The sequence below is a fragment of the Pinus tabuliformis genome, chromosome 3_2, assembly GCF_031772625.1.
Source record: "Pinus tabuliformis cultivar Carrire ecotype Pingquan chromosome 3_2, CPIR1, whole genome shotgun sequence".
NCBI lineage: Eukaryota > Viridiplantae > Streptophyta > Pinopsida > Pinales > Pinaceae > Pinus > Pinus tabuliformis.
This window is the reverse complement of record NC_142302.1, coordinates 718,482,334-718,509,318: the sequence shown is the minus strand read 5'-3', so window position 1 is coordinate 718,509,318 and position 26,985 is coordinate 718,482,334. Positions and strand designations below refer to the sequence as shown.

At 42.8% G+C, this 26,985-nt stretch overlaps 1 protein-coding gene across 1 annotated transcript in view; it reads right to left on the bottom strand.

Annotated features, from left to right (window-relative positions):
• Positions 1 to 26,985, bottom strand: part of LOC149182646 (uncharacterized) — a 110,817-nt gene that overhangs the window by 2,165 nt on the left and 81,667 nt on the right. The window contains exon 4 of the mRNA XM_089414621.1: positions 8,700 to 8,895. Coding sequence (XP_089270747.1) covers positions 8,700 to 8,895 — 196 coding nt within the window. The remainder of the gene's footprint in view (positions 1 to 8,699; positions 8,896 to 26,985) is intronic.

Genomic DNA, 26,985 nt, shown 5'->3' with positions numbered 1-26,985 from the left:
GGTGCACCCAAAGAAAGCCGCTGCCATCAAGGCAGAAGTTGAAAAACTTCTCCATGCTGGTTTTATTTACCCGATTCCTCTAACCGATTGGGTATCGAATATTGTTCCTGTAATGAAAAAACAAGGAACGATTAGAGTGTGCATCGATTATAGGGATGTAAATCAAGCTTGTCTGAAAGACAACTACCCTACACCCTTCATTGACCAGATAATTGATGAATGCGCTGGATGTGAAATCTTTTCATTTATGGATGGATTTTCTGGGTATAATCAAATAAATATCCGCCCACAGGACCAGTCAAAGACTGCATTTATTTTTCCGTGGGGCACATTTGCATATCGCAAGCTACCCTTTGGTTTAAAGAACGTAGGGGAAACATTTCAGAGGGTAATGAATTATGCCTTCCATGACATCAAAAACATCGTTCAACCATATCTCGTTGATCTTCCGGCTCTTTCGCGAAAGTGGACCAATCATCCGCAGCATTTGAGAGCGATATTTCTACGTTGCCGACACTACAAGATATGACTCAATCCACACAAATGTGTGTTCTGTGTCAGTTCTGGTCGTTTACCTGGCTTTGTGGTCTCAAAGGACGGGATTCGTCTCGACCCATGTAAGGTTCAGGCAATCATTAATTTTCCTCCACCTTCAAATTTGCTTCAGATTCAGAAACTCCAAGGGAAAGCAAGCATTCTCAGGAGGTTCATTCCAAATTACGTCGAACTTGCTAAAGGTTATACTCGTCTATTGAAAAAAGAAGTACCCTTTGTCTGGGATCAAGTCGCGCAAGCTTCCTTTGATGCTTTAAAAGAATCCCTAATAAAAGCATCATTAATGTATGCTCCTGATTATCAAAACGACTTTAACTTGTATCTGGCTGCAGCAGATACGACCATCACAATGGTTTTAGTTCAAGAAGACAATGGAATTGAACATCCTATATATTATTTGAGTAGAAACTTAAATGATATAGAAAGCAAGTACTCCTACGTTGAAAAGCTAGCTCTCGCAGATGTTCAAGTGATACAGAGATCTCGACACTATGTCCTCTTTCGAAAAACTACAATTTTGTCAAATTGCAACCCCATGACTTATATATTGTCGCGACAGTTGTTGGGGGGAAAATATTCAAAATGGATAGAAATTCTACAAGAGTTTGATCTCGAATTTATAAAATCCAAATCGAAGAAATCCCTGATTTTCGTGGAGTTACTATGCGATCTCCCATCATCGTCTAACGATGTAACATTAGAAGAAGCGATCATGGACGAATCTTTGTTTCTGATATCTTCAAGCAATCCATGGTATGGAGACATAATAATCTATCTCCAAACCCAAACATATAGGTCTAATACCTCCCGCTCGAAACAACGACGCATTCGATACCAAGCAAAAGACTACATGATCGTCGGTGATACACTTTGCCATCGTGGTGTCGATATAGTTCTGAGGAGGTGCCTCACCCATGAGGAGGCCAGAAAAGTATTGAATGATTGCCATTCAGGCGCGTGTGGGGGGCATCAATCTGGTTACGCTACGGCACAAAAGATTTTACGAGCAGGATACTTCTGGCCAACAATGTTCAAAGACTTCATAACCACAGTCAAAAGTTGCCATGCATGTCAAATCTTTGATCGAAAAACCAGAATACCACCCGCACCTCTGCAACCAGTAGTTTCTGTTGGGCCATTTGCCAAATGGGGCATAGATTTCATGACATGTAACCCCACCTTGGCTGGGGAGCATGGGTATATCATAGTCGTAGTAGACTATTTTACCAAATGGGTCGAGGCAATGCCTACATTAAACAACAGCGGTGAAACGGCTGCCCTCTTCTTTTTCAATCATGTAGTGTCCAGATTCGGCATTCCACAGGCCATAGTCATAGATCATGGATTGCATTTTCGCAATCACATGATGGTTGAGTTGGCTGCCAAATTAGGGCTGTCCCATGACAGCTCTACTCTGTATTATCCACAGGCAAATGGACAAGTTGAGGCAATCAACAAGGTCCTGAAGTGGATGCTGCAAAGGATGATTGGAGTCCAACCGGGTTTACACCCTTCCAACTGGTGTATGGCCTGGAAGCAATCTTGCCAGTTCAATGTGAAATCTCATCCCTCAAACTCGTGATCGACCTTCTCCCCGAAACTTCAGAATAGGAGGCTCGTTTCTTGGAACTAATCCAATTGGATGAAACCCGTCGTGATGCCACTTTGGTTAACGAAGCCCATAAGAAATAAGTCAAGGTGCAGTTCGACAAGAATGTCAAACCTCGTGTCTTCTCAGAAGGCGACCTGGTCTTACTTTACGACCAGGAATCCGATAAATTGGGAGTAGGTAAATTCAAGTCTTTATGGATGGGCCCCTATATTGTTAAGCGCGTGTTAGAAAAAGGAGCCTACGAGTTAGTGGATTATGATGGGATTCCACTGGCGCAACCCCATAATGGGTTGTACCTTAAGCGTTACTATGCTTGACTCAAGATAGTGACCCCTATGCTTTTGTTATATTTTTGTTTTTGCTAAGGGTAATTGTTTTGGTTAAGTGATCCGATTTTACGTTTGTTGCAGATGTCAGACCTATTGGAATCATTTGTTGGATATGCCAATGGAGCGAGTCGTAGTTCGCGAAACCTATCTTCTACGACCTGGGCCATCTTCGATCCAAGTGGCGAGTTAGTGAGTTTCAGAGGGGTATGTATTGGTCGCTCAACAGACAATATTGCTAAATACAGCGTGTTGATAGAGCTCCTTTCTGATGCCATTACGCGTGGCATACGCCGACTTGTCATCAAGCTAGACTCACAACTCATCATCCTACAACTCACTGGTATCTACTCCGTACGGAATCCAGCTATCTATCGCATGTTCCTAAGGGTCAAGATTTTGGAAAGGCAGTTTGATGCTATTCAATATCAGCATATTTCTAGAAACTTAAACAAATTAACAGACTCATTGGCAAATTATGTGTTAGATAGACATTTGCAACATTTATAAAAGAAGAATTTCATCAAATATTTGCATCAAGATCACGTAACTCAACCAAAATAAAGCTCCGAAAATAAAAAATATATATATAACTGTTTATGGTTTATACATAATGTTCTGTAACCAGGACAAAATCGTTCAAATGACCCAAAACGCAAAATTCTAGGGGGCACCCTAGTCTAATGATGCTGGTGATAACAAGTCACCGCCTTTGCAATCATGCGTAAAAGCCTAGTCCATCGACTCGGCACATCAGTAGTATGTCGCTGCAACCTCAGAGGCAGCTCATCAGTCTTCACGTCTGGAATATCGAGAGTGAGGCCTTCGATCTAATCCTGCAATGATGAAAGAGTCTCGGCCACATCAAGGTCGCGAAGGATAGCCCTCCCCAAAGCCTCTCCTGCTGGAGTGGCAGCTGGTACTCTCAGACGTACTGCTGGCCGAACTGGTCCAGTATCTGCATGAGAACATGAGTTTTGATTAGTCCTAATAGAAGAAAGCACAAGAACATTATAAAATGAAATGATAAATAGAGATATGGTCAGAGAATTTACCGATAACACCCCACTGCTCACCAGCCGGCAACACTAAATCCGGGTCACCCCAGAAATCCATAGCAACATATCTCTACACTGGTTGGTTCGAAACGCGTCGACAAATGACATTCCATGTGATTTTCGCTGAAATCTTTCTCTAGCATATGGATACTCGGAAAAAACCATCTCCTGACGATTGAACCACTCGAAGAAGGTATCAGAAAAGGAAACCTGAGATTGACCAGCATGTCGGGCCATAAGGTCGACCCATCTCTGCATCCGTGGCTCAGTTGGTGGAGGTAAGCCAAGTGAAATGTACTGCGGCTGCATCAGTGGGATCTTTTCCAAGGCGAAAGTGGTCAAAATAGAACCATAGCCGAAGTTCTTAGATTTTCCGCTTTTTACCTTGGTCAGTTGTTATTTCATCACAGGGATCACTGCGTCACACCAGTTGAACACCTTTGGTTCAAGGCATTCCAAGGCGTACTGCATATAGGACCTGTCAGCCACATGAAGAGCCGCACTACCAGGCAGTCTAGCAAAAGTGAACAGAATGGTCCTCAAGGACCGATCATTAACATCTTGGATGTTGATCTTGTCATCCCTACTCGGCTGAGATCCCTCTCTACAATATTGGTGAATATAATCTCTCACGGATTCGCCCCCACGGGCAGAACCTGATAATGAAAGAGGGGCACCACGCCTCGATAAACCGGTCAAAAAATAGATGTCCACGACAGTCAAGGGGATAGATTTGCCTCTAATCTGAAACACCTGGTTGGTAGGATCCCATGCATTGAGAAGATATTGCAACAAGTTGATTTGTTGCCTCATGCTAGAGATGCAGAAAAACTTGAACAGGCCACAGTTCTGCAGTGCAGTTACCGTAACCAGATCATGTAAAGCAAGCATGTCCTCTTCTTCATGCTCGCATTCTCACCATGTAACAACCATTTTGCTCCGATGAATCTCTATGAAACAAGCAAGAGAAGAGTCAGGGTCCTGATTTGGCAAAAAACAACACAGAATTCAAAAAGGAAGGAATGCAACTGAAGATCTCAAGTTTAGCTCCTACTTGGTCCAGACGGTGCCAAGAATGGTCCACAGAATCTCCCAGAATTAGCTGGTGAAAATCAAGGGGGAAAAGCACCTCCAGAGCTCCAATAAACGAAATTTCAAATGAAATGGTAAAATGAGGGGTAAAAACCACTTTTAAATTACTTTTCACGTAATTCGAGTAAAATATTAGTGTTTTAAGTCATTTTTAAACATATATTGTTCATTTCTAATCGGTTTGATGAAGAAATTGAACAAGCAGTACAACCTTTGAAGGAACAAAGTGATTAGCGGTGAAATTAAATAGATGACCATTATCACAAGTAGTTTTTATGCGATGTTCAAGCTTGTTAAAAAATAAACCTTAGCAATGAGCAAAAGTTCCCCCAGAGTTTAAGCTCAATAAAAGAAATGAACCAATTTCCATTAAATAACCATTCTGAATGCATTATCATCAGCTTTTTGAGCCCTGGTCGTGTTCTTACCATCACCTCCACTCTGTTTTAGCCGATCATTCACCTCCATTTGATTGTTTACCCCTTTTTAGGAACAACTACAAAGAGTGATCCTGTTAGCCATCCTTGTGACATTGCCGTGAATGGAAAATTCCAAACCTTACCTGGAATCAACTGCTACCTGAAATTATCACTCGTTCCTCAAAATACGAATCTCCTTTAAGCTCTTTTGATCTTACTCGTAAAATATGAAAATATTGCCGAGTGATTGGCCTCTCCATCTTGTTAAAGCAATCAGAAGTGCTATCCCTCCTCTAGATTTTAATCTTTTTGGACCTGAGGGATTATTACACAAAAAGATCGAGCGATTGTTTTGTTCGGCTCGTTAAAATTATCGAAAATTCATCCCTTTCGTATTATTTTATACTTTTTCGGACTTAAGGGATTATATGACGAAAAAGGATTATTGGAGTTTCCTTTACGTCCCTTTCAGACTCTCTAAAATTGAAAAGGACCAAGTTATCTTTGTCGTTAAACTTGTTAAAACCGAATAGCGACAAACTTGTCCATATAGACAAGAACGCGTTTCACTGTTACTAGGCTCGTTAAAACATAGAGACGGGTTTTCCTGAAGGGAAAATTATAGAACAAGCATATGTTATCCTCCTCAAGCTTAAAAAAAATAAAGAAGTACCGGTCAGCAATGACTAGGGAAAAATTGGGAAGAAAACCTGAAGAAACTTTATTGGTAACAAGTCGCTCTTGAACATGACACTTTCACTCCACATCCAAGTCGGGTTGGGTTATTCCGTTCACCAGTCATATCACCATTGGTCCATCACACCATCCATATTTGGGGTTAACACTACCAATCCATGTCAGTGTCGCCAGTATGTTCAAGAGAAGTCGCTCAGAGAATTCACCTGTGTCTCATCCACTACAATACATTCATGCTCCATTCTTTCATGACCGCCACCCTGAACCCTGTATCATCAGATTGTTTTCACCTCCAAAAATCATTTACTCCGTTCCATGTTGTAGATGTGGGATTCATTAAGGCCTTCCTATGAGGGTCATCATCATTATCGGTGATTCCTCTCGCGCCTGTTAACAACTTACATCATTGGTTGGTAATCAGGCGATGTCTTTCCATGTTCAACTCCAAAACATCTTTCACATGGATCAACTTGTACTCCGAGTGAAGATTGGACGAGTTTGAAGACCCCAGATCTAGTTTCATCCATCTGGGCTGCGATATATTCAGGAGAATAAAGACATCAAATGTACATTGTTGCTGCACAGATGATCATCCGAATCAAAGGATGATGACTCTATCAAAATCATCAGTCTGCCACACAGACGGTTGTCTGTCTCATGTACACGAAAATGAATTTATAAAGCTGAGCATGGGAATTCCCACCTTAGCTAGATCATGAAAAATATTATGAAGATAATCTATTGTATTGTATCTTATTACAGGTCGCCTTCCAACATGAAAAAACATCGGATCCTCATGATAAAGCATTTCACCCGACATTAAAAGATTAACAACCTCTTGCTTTAGGGGGCAACTGTTATAGAAATTTTTGGGCACTGCAACCCTGATCATACATGTCCATAAACCAAGGGCTCCTAATTCCCTAAAAGTGTTGTTTCATACACTAAAGGAACAAGGTCAGCTGATTACATCATCTCCCAGGAGTTCTCCACATAAAACTGCTCAGAACTAGTCAAAGCTGTACCATACAGACTACCCAGTGCAGAGGGTGCGATGCATCCCACCTGCTTAGTGAAAAAGGGTGTGATGCATACTGAAAAGCCCTTTTCTAGGGTGCGATGGATGAGAGTAGACAAATGGCAGAGACAGTTTACAAGGTGGATCGTCATGGGATCTTCCAGAAACTTCTCCAGTGACACTTGCCTCTCTGAATTCGCCCAGGGATGAGTAAGAGATCATCAATCTCCAAGTGGAATCAAGAACTATCAAAGAGAGGACACTAATCAAAATCCCAGAAGCTGACTCACCCCCCTGCAATCATCTATATATGGATCCCTCATCCCAGAGATCCAGAGGCTGGAATTTTGTATCTTGTAAGGAAGTGTTGTTGGTTTCTTAGTGGAATATCATAGTGTTTGGTGATCTAAGCTTTTCATGAGGTGAAAGAAGGGCTTTCATGCTGGAGGATGATGCTAGGTCAGAACAATTGGTTGTAATCCTCTTTGCTATTCTTGATATTAATAAAGCTATTCAAGTTTTCCTCCACATTCTTGTATGTTTGATGATATATGCATTTGTGTGGTCAATATATATCTAGTCCTATATTGTTTATGATTGTAGATCTCTGTTCTTCAATAGTATTATGCTGCTTTGATTCCACAGGTGCTCTTTGAAGCTGGGTAGGCAAAGCAGAAGTAGTAAGGATCTGTCAGAAGGGAGAGGAACTGAGCAAGGAACCAAGTGCAAGACTGAGGTTGGTGTCCTTCATTCCTCTCTTATCTACTTCTCATAAAGGAAAATGAAAGTAGTTTTAGTTTGTTTGTTTCTAAGATAGCTACCAGTCTTAGTGGGACTAGTAGCTCTGAATGGACACTAGATTTCCCAATAACACCCAAACCACGTGAGACAAGGGCCAAACGATGGGCTTACGCCATGCCACGAGGAGGTGGCGGATGACCGGTGGCATGGGGGACATTGTTCCGAGAGTGGCTTGAGCGCCAGACGATCTTCGTGGAGGATTTTCCATATGCCGGAATGGACTTCCGCGGAGATCCTGACATGCAACTGCCTGCTGGAGAGCAGTGGGATGACGGTGGTAAGACACTTGATCACACATTTTTTATTTTTATTTTTATGATGTTTTGATTTTTTCATGTATATGTCCTAATGACGAATGATATGGTATGTATATGTAGGACCAATGAGACCCGTCGGGTTGGCTCCAGAGGCGCGGAGGGATGCGTAGGGCATTGCAGCACTAGCCTTGGCTCCTCTAGCAGATGATATGGTGGAGACGGTGGCCCGAAACCTTGAGGGTCTGACGGCAGGGATCCCTGACTACATGGGGATCGAGGAGGTCCCCAGAGCGTTCCAGATCCACACAGTAGGAGTGGAACCCAGGGTGCACCGCCTGTTGAGGCGGGTGACACAAGCGGTGGTATGCTATAGGGAGCATAACCCACCGCAGTAGACACCTAGGTTTTTATTTCCTGCTGGTGATTTTTTGAGAGACATGTGTCTCAAATGTACGGAGAACACAGACTCTATTTGGACATGTACACTTATTTTTGAGTGCCTCGGTGCGCCACACGAGATATATATATATATATATATATATATATATATATATATATATATATATATATATATATATATATATATATATATTCCTATGGTCTATTATTGTGTTTTACATGCTTCTTGTATGCTGTTTTGATTACATGTTACGCAAATGTCTGTTTAATACATGATTAGCCAATGCATCAATTAACGTGTTTAATCATCATGGAATATGTTGATATGTAATGAAATCAAAATTCCTCTCTAATAATTTAACACATAAATACAACCTTAAAATCTGATGGTCTTTGACGGAATATTGCCCATTGAGCTGGTGGACGACAAGCTGAGAGTCTAGGTTCAAAACCAATGTACGAATACCGAGATTAATCACCTCGACCAGTAACTCAATCACAGCACTATATTCAGCGACATTGTTCGTGGTACAATCTAAACAAACACCTTGAATGCCTATCAATTCACCATGAGGATCATAGATCACCCATGCCGCAGAGGACAAGTTGTGAGTACTGCAGCAGGTACCATCGACGAAACCAACGTATGGTGCACCAGACATCTGTACAAGAAGAAAAAGACACAATAAGCGGCAATCACGCCTTCACACCAAGCCAAAAAGATGAAAACACACACACAACACACCTGCTAAAATACACGTATGTACAAACAAAAGTGCATGGAATTCATGCATAGTACTTTTCAGGTAAAGCCCATTTCGGGGCTTATCGAGAGGATTCCCTTCATAATCAATTAGCTCGTAGGCCCCTTTCTGCAAAACTCTCTTTACAATATAAGGCCCGTGCCACATGGGCTCAAGTTTGCCTGCTCCCAGCTTATCATTCACTTGATCATAGAGCAGGACTAAATCTCCCTCAACAAAAGAACGAGGATGGAAAATATGATCGAAGTGAGTTTTCACTCTCTTCTTCTGTGCTTCGATAGCTAGAGAGGCTAGCCGACGGATCTCATCCAGCCGTTCTAGGTAAAGAAGGCGTTCTTCTACCGAAGTAGTGTTGGGGAGTAATTCAATGGCCAATTTTAAAGAAGGGATTTCACACTTGATTGGAAGGGTAGCCTCCAGTCCGTAAACTAATTGAAATGGAGTGAAACCGTTGGCATCCTTCACAGAAGTTCGGTAGGCCCACAAGGCAGAGAACAACATCAAGTTCCAGTTAGACTTGTGCATGCCAATGGTATGTTGAAGCATCGTAACTAGAACCTTGTTGACAGCTTCTACTTGGCCATTGGCCTGAGGATAGTATGGAGTCTAACTATCATGCCTCTAGCCTAGCTGGGTTGTTAGCTCAGCCATCATGTGATTACGGAAATGCTTCCCGTTATCAATGACGATAGCCTGAGGGACTCCATACCATGAAATAACATGATTAAACAAAAATTGCGTTGTTGTGTGACCGTCTTAAGATAATGTGGGCATTGCCTTGGCCCATTTTGTGAAGTAATCAATGGCAACGATGATATACCCTTGCCCCCCAGCCGAGCGAGGGTTACAGGTCATATAATCAATGCTCCATTTTGCAAAAGGATCGACGGTAACAACAGGGTGCAATGGAGCGGGAGGTGCATGCATCTTCTGTTGGTAGATCTGGCACTCATGACAAGAGCGGACGGCAAGAATGAAATCCTTAAAGATGGAGGGCCAGAAATAACTGGCGCGGAGGATCTTTTGAGCAGTAGCATATCCAGACATGTGACCACCACAGGTGCCAGAATGGTAGTTATTCAAAACTCGCTCAGCTTCCTCGAATGTTAAGCATCGGCGGAGAACAGAGTTAGCGCCGAGACGGTACAAGGTGTCCCCAATGATACGATAGGGCTGAGACTGATGACGAATCCGTCGTCGAGCATCCTTAGACACATTGGGACAAAAAGAGGATGTCTGCAGATAAACAATGATATCCCCGTACCAGGGATCGAGGGTGCTAATTAGGAACAGAGTTTCGTCCAGGATATGGTCCTCTAACCGAGAGGGCACGATAGGAGATGGCAAGGAGCAAAGTAACTCAGGAAAGACAAGGGATTTCTTAGACTTGGCGGTGGTGAACTCCAAGTCGAACTCTTGGAGGATAATGATCCACTTCTAGTACTTTCCCCCTAACAACTGACGTGACAGAATGTATGTCATCGGGTTGCAATCAGAAACCACGGTCGTAGTGCGCAACAAGATATAATGGCGGAAATTCTGGACGGCACAAATGGCGGCCAATGCCAAATTCTCTACTTTTCATTGAATTTCGATGAGAAAAAAATGATAATATGTTTTATCTTTCGATGAAAGCAAAGTGTCATCATTGGATGACAAATGGGAGATTCATAGAAAATTGCAATCTTCAAGGAACAATAGAACAACAATAAATGCAAGGGTATTTACTTCCATGATCTCCTTATTTTAACTTTGTTCAAAAATAGCTCGAGATTTGATCTCATTTTGATCTCATAGAGATTCAATAAGAAAGACGGGCTTCTTTTATTCAACAATTTCATTCTGTTATCAAGCAGAAAAAGAATACTGCTAATAGAGTGACTGATATGTCGAGTAGAACCTTGCGGAGGAACCCTTAGGTCTTTGGGGCATTGGATTCTCACCAATGTTTGCGTTACTCAAGCCGACACTCTCGCTTCTGCTTCATCCACACCTACTTGCAATGGAATGAATGACCATAACGAATGTCAGCTCAATCGAAAGGGGAATATGCGGAAGCTTTACAAAATTATTATGAAGATATGCGACTGGAAACTGATCCTTATGATCGAAGTTACGTAAGCGTATCGAGTTTCCGTATCTAGAAGATTGCGTCTGAGATAATATCATCATCATCTTGAACAAGAACCATGCCAATAGTGGTATCGGCAGCGGCCAAATACAGAGTGTAGTCACGATGATAATTCAGAGGACGCAACAATGGAGCCGAAACAAGGAGACCCTTGAGACGCTCGAATGACTCTTGAGCAGCGACATCCCAATGAAAAGGGGTATCTCGCTTTAATAACCGCGTGAAACCTTTAGCCACTTTGGCATAGTTAGGGATGAATTGTTTTAAAATATTCGCTTTGACCTGCAAACTATGCAATTGCTACAAAGAAGCAGGGGGAGGAAGATTCAGAATAGCCTCGACTTTAAGGGGATCCAAACGGATGCCCTCTCGGGAGATGATAAACCTGAGCAGTCTACCTGACTCAACGCAGAAGACACACTTATGAGGATTAAGCCTGATGTGATAGTGTCGACAGCGGAGAAAGATTTCGCGAAGATGAGCAAGATGGTCCTGGCGCTTGGCTGAATGAGCGGGTAGATCATCCAGGTAGGGTTGTACAATGTGGCGAATGTCATGGAATGCATAAGACATTTCATGTTGGAAGGTAGCACTGGCGTTCTTCAAACCGAAAGGGAGCTTTTTGTAGGCGAAAGTGCCCCATGAACAGATAAAGGCAATCTTATGCTGATCTGCGGGTGCAATATTGATCTGGTTGTACCCAGAAAAACTGTCCATAAATGAATACATTTCGCTCCCAGCACACTCATCAATGAGCTGATCAATGAAGGGTGTGGGGAAGTTATCTTTGGGACAGGCCCAGTTGATATCATGGTAATCAACACAGACTCGAATAGTACCATGTTTTTTAGTCACAGGGACAATATTGGAGACCCAATCTGTGAGTGGGATGGGGTAAATAAAACTAGCCTTAAGAAGCTTTTCAACTTCCACTTTAATAGCCGCAGCCTTTCGTGGGTGCACAGGGCGTAGACACTGGCGAACAGGCTTAGCACCCGGATATGTAGGTATCTCATGCACCATGATACTAGGATCAATGTCGGGCATTTCTTCGTAGGACCAAGCAAAGACATCACGAAATTCGTGAAAAAGATCGTTATAGAGCTGAATTTCCTCCGGAGTACAAGTTACTCCGACATGGATATTCTCAACAATCCCTAGTTTCACAGAGATGTCGATGGCCTGGGTCTGCATGATGTTTCCAATATTTCCTTCAGAAGACACTTGGTAAACTTGGATGGGCACCTGAAGGGGTTGGGATGGGAGAAAAGGAGCAAACCGCTCGAGATAGGTAAGCATTTCCCGGTGGGCAGGGAGAAACGAGGAACGATGGTGATGATCAGACCAAGGGGATTCCTCGAGAGACATGGTCTCGATAATGGCTTCATCAGAAGGAAATATTTCCTTTAAAGGATCCGAAGAAGCGTCATCTCCAAGCCAAGGGGAATGAGCGTACAAGTCGAGAGCTCTGCTTGAAGGAGCAGATTCAGGAGGTGGAGCTGATGCAGAAATAATTTTAATGTAGTTGAGCTTGGCAGGACTCAACGGCATCTCATCGCCCCAAGATTCTACCTGATCAACAAGGGGAAGAACCCACGGATCAGAGCGAATGGAAATCATATTGATAGGAGCGATGAGAGGAGGTGGGAGTGAAAAAACACCCATCAAGGTAGGATCTTTAAAAATTCTAGCTCCCACGCTCTCATATGGGATGGAGTATGCTCCACAAAGGGAACGTTGCCTTCGGAGGAGGAGACGAAGAAGGATAGCTGGTCTATGGTGACGATCTACCCCTGATGAGGGAAACGAATGACATGAACTAGAGATGAAGCCACAACTTGCATGGCATATGTCCAGCTACGTCCCAGAAGGAGGTTGTAGGTAAGATTAGCATCAACAACTTCAACTTCCACTTCAACCGTCTTCCCTTCCAAAGTAATGGGCAAACGTTGGAGTATACCTTAAGGGTGAGACTCTCTCCCATCAAAGGCTTCCAAGGTCGTACGAGACTGGCTCAGAGTCGGAGAACCAATAGCCTTCCAATAGGCAATAGACATGATACAAGTTGAAGCGCCTTCATCAATGACTGTACGATGAGTCGTTTTGGAATTGATGATGACCTGAATGAGGAAGGAAATTTGGTGAGGCAGTCTCGGTATATGGCTTTCCAGGTCAAAAGTAATCAGATTTGAGTCAGCCGGGTCTATGCCACCGATGGCCGATAGCAAGGACTTCCTCTGAGAGGGGTAGTTCTGGAGTACTTCTAAGGCAGACATAGCTGACAGAGCCTAGGCTAAGTACTCAACGATGTTGTAGTGCTGGGCAACATGAGAATTAGGGTTGTAAGAAGATTTCCGGAGTACACCTCTAGGAGGGGGTCAGACGAGCGTCTCAGTGCTAGGTCTCTCGATATGGAGCAGACCAGAACCGGACGGAGGAGCGCTAGAGGGGACCTTAGGCTCTTTCCCGGTAGGCGATGGATGCTCTTTTGCCTGAGTACTGATGTGGACGAGAATCGTCCCAGCCATAAATACTTGAGAACCAAAGGGAGAAGAGGATTGGGATGGATCAGCCACCATTTGCGTTTTGTGAGGGAAAAGGTTCTTTGAGCACAGTAGGAGTCCCGGGAGCACCTTTCAACAAATGACTAACTTCATACCGCCTTGGGCAGTCTTTGGTATAGTGATCCTCATCACAGATAAGACAAGGGTACTTGCGCTTGTGTTTGGAACCTTCCTCGGGTGGAGGCTTAGGGGAATCCTGCTTAGGTTGATCCACTTTATTCTTTCCATTTCCCTTCTTCTTTCCTTTCGAGGCTTTGTCTGTCGTGTGGACTGAACGGCGTTAACATCGGAAGTACTACTAGAATTGGATACAGTCTGAGAAGTATTTTCATTCGAAGCGTTCGACTTTTTCTTCCTAGGGTTCGCGAAAGTTTTCTTTGAAGGCAGATTAACAGAACCGATGATACCGTCAACAGATGGTGTTGGCAGGGCTTTAGAAGTTTCGGGTCTCGAGGCATCAAGCAAATAATCATATAGCGTACTAGACTGGGAGTAAACCAAGTCAAGGTACTGAGCACACACAATAGTCTGATCTTCAGTTACACATGCCCCCATAGCAATGTCCCGCACTATCAGATCGACAAATCAAGTCGTGAACCAGTCGGTGAGAAGCTGATCGAGAATCCGAAACTTAATCAAACGACGACGTCATCTCCATTCATGGATATGATCAGAGATATGCGTAGCTGTTGTCTGTTTTAAGGATGTCAGGAGGTGTGTGCCCATTTCATATTGAATCGGCAACTGAAAATGAGTTAAAAATGCCATAGCCAACGAGTTAAAATCCTGAAAATATCCGCAAGATAACTCAATATACCATTTAGCAGCAGAGCCAGTGAGAGCCCTTTGAAAAAGGCGGAACCAGATTGAATCATCAAGCCACGAATTCGATGAGCACCATAGATGATAAGTCATGACGTGAGCTTGGGGATCTTCTCCAGCTTTGCCATGGAATTTGGGACAATCACTGGGAATCTTAGTTGGAACCACGGGCCAATACAGATTATGAAGAATAGGATCATTTGTAAGTTTGGACACATCCGGTAATTCCAACGTTGCTAAAAAGGGTAATTGAGGGTTAAAGGACATCTGAGGCCGCGGGTAGGAGGTGGTACCAGTGTTCCAGCCGGCTGCCGGTTACCCCTATTGATTTTGTCCAGACGGACTTGGCTATAGAAATTTTGACTAATATAACACTTATTCACAGAGATTATCCTGATTATACACTATTGCGGAATGCATGCATAATACATAACCTCCTCTACGTTGATCATCAATTTTGCGGAATTAAAAACAATGAAACATCAATCTCATGCACACATTAACACAGTATGTAACCGGGAAAGCATACAGCTGAAAACCCCCAACTATCTGTATATTATAATGATAGAGAACATGTAACAATACATAGTACAATACTCCTCACAAGTACTCGGTACTATCTCCACCTGCTACACACAAACTAGCTCAGATCTGAATCAAGTCACAGGTTCAAATCTCCTCCGTTGTCTGCCTCTACCGTGCAATCCAAAGCAAGAATAGGAATGATCCAAGTTTGAATTCCCTTTTTTTGTACTACGCAATCCTCATTGGCAATCTCAATCAATGATTGTGCAAATCTCATGCACAGCTATAGTCACAACTGATAGCAGTCTCACTCTTTCACCCACCTCTAACACTTGTCTCCATTGAACTGTCCATGCACTGAGTTAATTGATGTATTCTTTAGTTGCTTTATGAGTTAATAATTAGCGAATTAATTAATAATTAATTCACATCACTCATCACTAGTGTATTTTGCAGTTAGACTAAATACAACTAGTTCAACCAAGTCAAACTAAACACAACTCCATCAACTCCTCAATCAACTCCACCAAACTCAATCACTTGAGTTCTAACTGAAGTCCATCATGCAATAGCTCAACTGACCCATAAGAAAAGTGTATTTCCTTCTGGCAGCTGCATGTGCCACATCCGTAGCTCGAACTAAAGTGCTCCAAGAGGATAAGATAATGTTTATAGTCCAAATATTATTAAGAGCTAATAATATTCGACTGTTCTATTTTTAACCTAGCAGTCTAAAAATAGACTCCGCCCATATGTCTAAAAATAGAAGTACATCTATTTTTACCAACATGACCAATCATCCACAAATAGCATCCTGCAACTCATAGACCATGATCCATATGTCTAAAAATAGACATAGTCTAAAAATAGACTTTGCACCAAAAATAGACTGCAGACCCACTTAGTGAAGGCGACTTCTTTTCACTAAGTTCCATCATCTTGTTGCATTTTAAATACTCCCTCTCAACAAGATATGGATTATCTGCAACCCCTATCTTGCAACTCTGGAATGTTCTGCATGCAACACATTTGCCCAGTCCACTTGCTCCAACAACACTTGGAACAAAAACACTCCCAACTGACCACTCTGTTGGGCTAGGAACATACTCTGATGCTGAAGCTCTAGCTGCTGCTGACAAGTGCTCCCTCTTTGACATTTGCGCTACTGCAACATCTCCATGCATCTCGCACCATTTCACACTTCTCTGTGCCACCTAGCACTGTGCAAAACACTTGTGCCTCTCGCATTGATGTAGCCTACTAGCTATGCACTGTCCTGGGATTCCCTACACTGTCACTCTCTCTGCTGCTCCATCTGCATCTATCTCTACCCAATCAGTTAGTTCCTGCTACTCCACATCGGGGCTCCCGTAGCTAGGTCTCATCCAAGAGGCTGGGTACCTCAAGGATCCTGCCCCTCCTCCTTGGGATGATCACTCTATATCGCCCCACCTCCTACCTGGAGGTATGGCTGCATGTGATCCTCAGCCCACCTGGCTCGAAGTTTCCCCCTACTAGAGGTCTCTGCATGAGTAGATGTCTCTACTCGATCTCCTCTCAGCTTCCCTTGTTGTGGCTGCTCCACAACCTCCTGAAGCTTCTGCACCAATCGTGGCTCCTCCACAATCGTCTGAGACTTCTTCTGGCTCTGCATGTTGAGAGGTAATATACGCTCCCTCCCAACCACCAAGTCTCCATCAATTGCCTTGCTGCTCAAGGCTTTGCATGCATCTTGAACCTCAAGAGCATACATGTTCTTGACCCGTGAACCAATCTGCTTCACCTGTCTAATGATGATGTGTCCAAGGAAAACCTTTCCCTTACTGAAGACTACATCATAGCCTCTGTCTTCCAGCATCACGATCGACACCAAGTTTCTCTTCAGGCTTGGTACATACTTGAGATCGGTCAAGGTAAGGCAAGCTCCATGCTCCCTCTGAAAAATAACCATGCCTACACCTGAGACACTATACTTCTCATCATTACCCATTGCTATGAGTATTTGGAGATCTTTCTCCTCCAAAGTACTGAACAAACTCTTATCACTGGTCATGTGGAAAGAAGCTCCACTATCAAGAAACCAACCACTTCCCACCATGGATGAAACCAAGCATGCGAAGAGTGTGAAATCCAACTCATATTGTGAAGCAAGTGCCTCACCTTCAGATCCTTCCCCAGGTCCCTTCTTGGATTTGCTCTGTGGACAATTTGCAACATAATGGCCCACCTCATGACAACGAAAGCATCGTACTTTTGATTTGTCAACCTTCTTCCCATCATTGGAAGAACTGGATTCAGAAAGAGAACCCTTCTCCTTCCCCTTCTTTTCTTTGGCAACCAAAGCGCAATTTTCTTCATCAGATGCCTTTGATGAAGATCTATCCGTGGTATTCCGCCTGATCTCCTCTTGCACAATATCAGACCAAAGTCTCTCCCATCCTAGAAATTTCTCCCAACCATTGACAGAGTCCTGATAGGAATGCCAACTCTTCAGAAGACCAAGGAGAGCCAAGCTCACCAAGTCCTCATCATTGACAGTGACCCCCACACTTCCCAGCTCATCCCGACATTGGGTGAACTTCGTGAGATACTTGGGCATACTGTCTCCATTCTCACACTTAATGTTTCTGAGTTTATCCTTGAGCGCCAACTTCTTCTAGTTGGTCTTGCTTTGGAATAAATCTATCAACGCTTTCCACATCAAGTATGGAGAAGCCTTTCCATGCAGGCTGGATACAATGTGATCCTTCATGCCCTCCAATAGAATCCTTCGACACTTTATTGTCTTCTTTTGCCAAACCTCAACATGAGTAGCATCAATAGGCTTTGGGACCTCAGCCTCTATGAACTCCTTCAGCCCATTGTCATCTAACACCACCTCCATCCTATCTTTCCATGAAATATAATTCGAGCTGCCTTCAAGAGCATACTCCAATCGCAATCCGTTGAAAGACATTTCAACTTTGACACCAAGAAAACACTGCTACAAATTTGAATTCCACCAACTCAAAACTCAACCACTTCTGATCTAAAATTCGTGAGAACAAAGTATTTCTCATACAAAGATTGAATGTATGGGCTTTTACCGGATATCTCACCTTCCAAAAGAAGGATGAATCCAGAGGCTACCTGGCCCGATTACAGACTCTGCCTAAAAAAAATAAAATGTAATCACTTTCTGAATAATAGATCTGATGATCAACTCTGCTCCGATACCATGTAGAAATTTTGAATAATATAACACTTATTCACAGAGATTATCCTGATTATACACTATTGCAGAATGCATGCATAATACATAACCTCCTCTACGTTGATCATCAATTTTGCGGAATTAAAAACAATGAAACATCAATCGCATGCACACATTAACACAGTATGTAATCGGGGAAAGCATACAGCTGAAAACCCCAAACTATCTGTATATTATAATGATAGAGAACATGTAACAATACATAGTACAATACTCCTCACAAGTACTTAGTACTATCTCCACCTGCTACACACAAACTAGCTCAGATCTGAATCAAGTCACAGGTTCAAATCTCCTCCGCTATCTGCCTGCCTCTACTGCGCAATCCAAAGCAAGAATAGGAATGATCCAAGTTTGAATTCCCTTTTGTTGTATTATGAAATCCTCATTGGCAATATCAATCAATGATTGTGCAAATCGCATGCACAGCTATAGTCACAACTGATAGCAGTCTCACTCTTTCACCCACCTCTAACACTTGTCTCCACTGAACTGTCCATGCACTGAGTTAACTGATGTATTCTTTAGTTTCTTTATGAGTTAATAATTAGTGAATTAACTAATAATTAATTCACAACACTCATCACTAGTGTATTCTGCAGTTAGACTAAATACAACTAGTTCAACCAAGTCAAACTGAACACAACTACATCAACTCCTCAATCAACTCCACCAAACTCAATCACTTGAGTTCTAACTAAATTCCATCATGCAATAGCTCAACTGACCCATAAGAAAAGTGTATTTCCTTCTGGTAGTTGCATGTGCCACATCCGTAGCTCGAACTGAAGTGCTCCAAGAGGATAAGATAATGTTTATAGTCCAAATATTATTAAGAGCTAATAATATTCGACTGTTCTATTTTTAGCCTGGCAATCTAAAAATAGACTCCACCCATATGTCTAAAAATAGAAGTCCATCTATTTTTACCAACATGACCAATCATCCACAAATAGAATCTTGCAACTCATAGACCATGATCCATATGTCTAAAAATAGACATAGTCTAAAAATAGACTTTGCGCCAAAAATAGCCTGCGAGCCCAGTTAGTGAAGGCGACTTCTTTTCACTAAGCTCCATCATCTTGTTGCATTTTCAACACTCCCTCTCAGTAAGATATGGATTATCTACAACCCCTATCCTACAAATCTGGAATGTTCTGCATGTAACACATTTGCCCAGTCCACTTGCTCCAACAACACTTGGAACAAAAACACTCCCAACTGACCACTCTGTTGGGCTAGGAACATACTCTGATGTTGAAGCTCTACCTACTGCTGACAAGTGCTCCTTCTCTGACATCTGTTCTACTGCAAAATTTCCATGCATCTCGCACCATTGCACACTTCTCTGTGCCACCTAGCACTGTGCAAAACACTTGTGCCTCTCGCATTGTTGTAGCCTACTAGTTATGCGTTGTCCTGGGATTCCCTACACTATCGCTCTCTCTGTCGCTCCATCCACATCTATCTCTACCCAATCATTCAGTTTCTGCTACTCCACATCAGGGCTTCCATAGCAAGGTCTCATCCAAGAGGTTGGGTACCTCATGGATCCTGCCCCTCATCCTTGGGATGATCACTCTATATCGCCCCACCTCCTACCTGGAGGTATGGCTGCATGTGATCCCTCAACCCACCTGGCTCAAAGTTTCCCCCTACTGGAGGTCTCTGCATGAGTAGATGTCTCTACTCGATCTCCTCTCAGCTTCCCTTGTTGTGGCTGCTCCACAACCTCCTGAAGCTGCTGCACCAATCATGGCTCCTCCATAATTGTCTGAGACTTCTTCTGGATCTGCATGTTGAGAGGTAATATATGCTCCCTGTCAACCACCAAGTCTCCATCACTTTCCTTGCTGCTCAAGGCTTTGGATGCATCTTGAACCTCAAGAGCATACAGGTTCTTGACCCGTGAACCAATCTGCTTCACCTGTCTAGTGATGATGTGTCCAAGGAAAACCTTTCCCCTACTAAAGACTACATCATAGCCTCTATCTTCCAGCATCGTGATCGACACCAAGTTTCTCTTCAGTCATGGTACATACTTGACATCGGTCAAGGTAAGGAGAGCTCCATGCTCCCTCTAAAAAATAACTGTGCCTACACCTGCGACACTATACTTCTCATCATTACCCATCGCTATGAGTATCTGGAGATCTTTCTCCTCCAAAGTACTAAACAAACTCTTGTCACCAGTCATGTGGAAAGAAGCTCCACTATCAAGAAACCAACCACTTCCCACCATGGATGAAACCAAGCATGCGAAGAGTGTGAAATCCAACTCAAACTGTGAAGCAAGTGCCTCACCTTCAGATCCTTCCCCGGATCCCTTCTTGGATTTCCTCCATGGACAATTTGCAGCATAATGGCCCACCTCATGACAACGAAAGCGTCACACTTTCGATTTGTCAACATTCTTCCCATCATTGGAAGAACTAGATTCAGAAAGAGAACCCTTCTCCTTCCCCTTCTTCGCTTTGGCAGCCAAAGCACAATTTTCTTCATCAAATGCCTTTGATGAAGATCCGTCCCTGGTATTCCGCCTGATCTCCTCTTGCACAAGATCAGACCAAAGTCTCTCCCATCTTGGCAATTTCTCCCAACCATTGACAAAGTCCTGATAGGAATGCTAACTCTTCAGAAGACCAAGGAGAGCCAAGCTCACCAAGTCCTCATCATCGACAGTCACCCCCACACTTCCCAGCTCATCCCGGCATTGGGTGAACTTCATGAGATACTTGGGCATACTGTCTCCATTCTCACACTTAATGTTTCTGAGTTTATCCTTGAGCGCCAACTTCCTCTGATCACTCTTGCTTTGGAATAAATCTGTCAACGCTTTCCACATCAAGTATGGAGAAGCCTTTCCATGCAGGCTGGATACAATGTGATCCTTCACGCCCTCCAATAGAATCCTTCGACACTTTGCTGTCTTCTTTTGCCAAACCTCAACGTGAGCAGCATCAGTAGGCTTTGGGACCTCAGCCTCTATGAACTCCTTCAGCCCATTTTCATCTAACACTGCCTCCATCCTATCTTTCCATGCAATATAATTTGAGCTGCCTTCAAGAGCATACTCCAATCGCAATCCATTGAAAGACATTTCAACTTTGACACCAAGAAAACACTGCTGTAAATTTGAATTCCACTAGCTCAAAACTCAACCGCTTCTAATCTAAAATTCGTGAGAACAAAGTATTTCTCATATAGGGATTGACTGTATGGGCTTTTACCGGATATCTCACCTTCCAAAAGAAGGATGAATCCAGAGGCTACCTAGCCCGATTACAGACTCTACCTGAAGAAATAAAATGTAATCACTTTCTAAATAATATATCTAATGATCAACTCTGCTCTGATACCATGTAGAAATTTTGAATAATATAACACTTATTCACAGAGATTATCCTGATTATACACTATTGCCGAATGCATGCATAATACATAACCTCCTCTACGTTGATCATCAATTTTGCGGAATTAAAAACAATGAAACATCAATCGCATGCGCATATTAACACAGTATGTAACAGGGGAAAGCATACAGCTGAAAGCCCCCAACTATCTGTATATTATAATGATAGAGAACATGTAACAATACATAGTACAATACTCCTCACAAGTACTCAGTACTATCTCCACCTGCTACACACAAACTAGCTCAGATCTGAATCAAGTCACAGGTTCAAATCTCCTCCGCTATCTGCCTGCCTCTATGGAGCAATCCAAAGCAAGAATAGGAATGATCCAATTTTGAATTGCCTTTTGTTGTACTACACAATCCTCATTGGAATCTCAATCAATGATTGTGCAAATCTCATGCACAGCTATAGTCACAACTGATAGCAGTCTCACTCTTTCACCCACCTCTAACACTTGTCTCCACTGAACTGTCCATGCATTGAGTTAACTGATGTATTCTTTAGTTGCTTTATGTGTTAATAATTAGTAAATTAATTAATAATTAATTCACATCACTCATCACTAGTGTATTCTGCAGTTAGACTAAATGCAACTAGTTCAACCAAGTCAAACTGAACACAACTCCATCAACTCCTTAATCAACTCCACCAAACGTAATCACTTGAGTTCTAATTGAATTCCATCATGCAAAAGCTCAAATGACCCATAAGAAAATCGTATTTCCTTCTAGCAGCTGCATGTGCCACATCCGTAGCTCAAACTGAAGTTCTCCAAGAGGATAAGATAATGTTTATAGTCCAAATATTATTAAGAGCTAATAATATTCGATTGTTCTATTTTTAGCCTGGTAGTCTAAAAATAGACTCCGCCCATATGTCTAAAAATAAAAGTCCATCTATTTTTACCAACATGACCAATCATCCACAAATAGCATCCTACAACTTATAGACCATGGTCCATATGTCTAAAAATAGACATATTCTAAAATTAGACTTTGCACCAAAAATAACCTGCGGGCCCACTTAGTGAAGGCGACTTCTTTTCACTAAGCTCCATCATCTTGTTGCATTTTCAACATTGGCCCCAGAGGGTTTTGTCCGTAGGGATTTTGTCCATAGCGGTTATAGGATGGTTGACCCGTGATTTGGCCCCCAACATTCCATTGATTACCAACTTGGCCTACAGGAGCAACATAAGGTTGCTAGTAATTCTGATAAGGACTCACTTGCAGTTGTTGATAATTTTGATACGGGGCAAATTGAGTTTGCCCTTGGGATTTCTGGAAACCATAAGGTGGCTAGGCTCCAAACTGAGCCTGGGAGGTAGGTTGTGTTTGATAGGCCGGTTGGGATTGAGATCCAACCTGCATTTGAAGACCGAATTGGGTCTGGAGCCCAGCCTGGGGCTGAAAACCGGGTTGAGCTTGAGAAGCAACAATCATTTGAGTGCCCGGTTGAGCAGGCCCAAAAGGGTGTCCTTGAGAGAATTGAGGCTGAGCCATCTGGCCAGAAGGTTGACTTGGCTGAGATTGAGACTGACCCATTTGCCCAGAAGGTTGAACTTGTTGGGTGTTGGGCTGTCCTTGCACAATTGAGGGTTGTCCTGATAGACCGGATGGCTGAGCAGAGTGGACAGTTGGTTGACTTGATTGGATTTGAGGCTGACCAACTTGTCCAGATGGTTGACCATACTAGATAGTGGGTTGGCCTTGCTGGACGTAAGGTTGACCGACTCGCCCAGGTGGGTAGCCTTGCTGGACACCAGGTTGACCTTGTTGCATGTAAGGTTGTCCCGGATTACTAGAAGGTTGCACGAAATAGGTAAAAGACGGACCACCAGAGGCCGAAGGTTGTCCCTGGAAGGGTTGTCCTTGTGGGCCTCTAGGTTGCCCTGAATAAGACTGCTCGTAATACTGCTGACCATAAGAGGGTTGCATGTAAGACGATTGGCTTTAATAAGGTGGTCCTTGAAGATGTGCAGGCGATACTTGGCCACTGCCACAACCAATGGTGGTCCAAGCAACGGATAACAGGACTGTGACCTCAATCGCAGGCTGAGGTGGCAAAGGTCCATGGTGATAGAGATGAGCCCCTCTAGAATCATAATAATGAAACGGATTTTGAGGATACTGATCGTATGCCCCCCCTGCTAGAATAGAACCAGAAGAAGGTGGGGCACCTAGTGTAGGATCAACAACTCCGGGTACAGGTGCCGATGGGCCACTATTAGCTGACCCTGAAGATGGTCCAGCAGCAGCGGTCACAACTGAGGATGCAGTAACGGCACTGACAACGGGGGTTGAAGAAGCCACACAGACAGTTGGAATAGTTGGGACAGAAGTGACAGACACATTGTGAATTTGAGGAATAAAGGACTCTGAGGTTGGAGTGATGGTGTGCGACCACATAGAACTCGTAAGGGGAGTCCTAGAAGACATAACATCCCTCAACGCCTTATAACTTAAAGGCAACGTAACACCAAGAGGGGTGATACGAAAAGGTGTAGTTTCTGTTGAGGTGGGAATTTCACTGCTCATCGCAATGGATTCTTCACTTGTGACAGGGGATGTGTCCTCCATATCAGAAGAAGACATTGGGACCAAAATGCTAGGAGGATTTCCGAGAATATCTTCTTCGGAAGGCTCCTAAATGGGGTTCCAGTGAATCTCGTAAGTCTCGTCTTCTAGAGCGCGAGAGTTAATCGGTTGGATACTCGAAATAACAGAGAGAGTATCACTCACAATCGGTACCTCAGGAGCAACAGAAGAAGGAGACCCTTGGTCACTCGGAACGGGAGACGGGACCAGTGATTCCGCCAGGATGATGACTCAAAAATCCTAGGAAAACTAACGAGGAAGGACCCTACTCAAGCTAACGCAAACAAGATCTAACAGGGTAAATGTGAATCGTGGTCGAATAAATTTTAAGACACAGGAACAAAACTTAACCTTTTCATCTTTAAAGAGTTGAGAAAAGGAAAAAAGATGACTCTAGTCACCTTCGAATATTTAATGAGCCTGAAGTGACAAGTGCTCAGATGGACCTTTTCTTTTAGGGAGTCCGAAAAGGAACAAAAGTGACTACTCTGGAGAACTAGGCAAAAGATTTACCAGACAAATCCATAAAACTGCATATACACCTTGGCAGCCATATGAAAACCAAGGACTTTTCGTATGACAGTCAATCTTCCCGAATGCTATGTTCGGTGCGTTACGGCTTGTAAGGCGGTAGACACAGCTTCCTATGGATAAAGGATGATAACCTAGTGGGGTCTCCCAGCATATACTCAATGGTACATGGGAGCACAATTCTGTGCTAGACCACTATTGAGTCACGAAGGAGGAATCACCCAACCTTTAGTGAAAACAAAAGTGACTAGGTTTAACGACGTCGGAGCATTTCTCTAGCCTAGACCTCTAAATGTATGCATTATGTTCCAATGCGTTGTTAGATTTATTCAGTTCATTTTAAAGTTGATCTTGGATTATGTTTTAGTTTTCAGGCCTTACCGTATGTATATAACAAAACCTAGGATGCAGCTAGAATGAATGAAATATCCTTTTTTGATGAACACCTACCTATGGGAGGGTAGAGAGATCATTCCCAAACCAAGAAAACCAAGACAAAAAAGCAGTCACTCAATGCAAACAAACATCAATCCCTAAAGTGCACGAATACTACGAATGAGATATTTAATCATTCGCTTTTCAATATACAACTTGAAATGCAAAGTCACTTTCACTTTTGTAGACTAAATGAATGCAATCCTTTTGATTTTGATGTCTAAAAGAAACCAATAAGCAATAAACAGATGTGGAAAAATGGTTGATCCAAACAATTGTAATCTATGTCCGAATAGTGAAAAGAAATCGAATCAATGCCAAGATTGGTCCAATAACAATCACTAAACAATCAACCAAAAGTAAGCAAAGGGGAAGGCTCAATCAAACCAACAGCAAGCTGCAAACGAATCTTTGAGCACCCAAGCAACCAAGTGAAACTGATCCAAAAGACTTGAAACAATGAAACTAGGTCACAAAGCAAAAAATGAGATTCATTCAACAAAGCTCACGAGAGAGTGCCTCAACATATAAACAATGAAAAACAAGTTATCAAGCAAGTGAGAATAGCAAGGGACTAGAAAGACTGATGGATTCAGGAGGCAGAATTGAAAAAATCAATTCTACAGCAATCAGCGCGGGTGATACCCAAGCAACAAGCACTGATAAAGAGCACACCACAGCAACAAAGCGATGTCAGCACGGAAGTACATGACTTTTCTGCGATGGTCCGATTTACAGAACCGTCGCGACTGTTAAGCGTAATTATGTGATGAACAGGATACTACAAAAGGGGTGACATGATGACAGTGAGACTATTAAATTAAAAGTTGCGATGATGTTCAAAATAGTAACAGGCGAACCAAAAACTCCCAAATCAAAGACAATCAATCCTTTAATCCAATAAGGCCATTTCCCAGATCAGGCCAGGAAACTCAGAAGACTGGTAACTAATCCCCAACACTTCAAAAGAGAGCAAAACAAAAATAAAGACAAGAGTAAACAAGAAAAGAACAAAGGCAAAAGCTCCCCAGTGGAGTCGCCAATTTGTGATGCAAGAAAGTGTTCCCTCTGCGGATAGAGGCAACCCCTCTAGCCATAGAGTGGGTTTAGTCACAAACAAGGACGGATCAACAATAGCTCTCCTTAAACAGTCATAGTTGGAGGCCTACCTCAACTGGTGGTCGATGGAGTTCTGTTGCACTGCTCCAGCTTCCGCTTCCTTCTCCTAATGAGTAATCAACCTGAAACAATGCAAAGGAAATACAACAAAGTACGTAACCGGAACAACAATGATCTATTTACTCACAAAGTCAAGAAGTCATGAGCTATCAAGAACATTACATACAAGACATAGGAAAACATCATTGATTGCATTAATAATGAAATAAGAGTAAGCTTACAACCAAAGTCTTAACGTCACAAGCCTTCTCAGAAGGGTCCAACCAGCATGTTCCTCAAGCATTCACTCTTTGAAGATGGATCTCCCAATACACAAGTCTCTCTCACTCACAAGTTTTACACAAGATTAAGGGCACTTCACAACCTTCCTCAAGCTATCAACAATCCCACACTTGTCACACTCACACCAGCTATCTAGCAAACTCACAAACACTAACAGCACTATCAGCAACCATTCCCAAAACTAAGAACTCCCAGCACATAGCAATGGTGAGAGTTTAAATAGGAGAAGGAGTCTCCATGAAAGGTG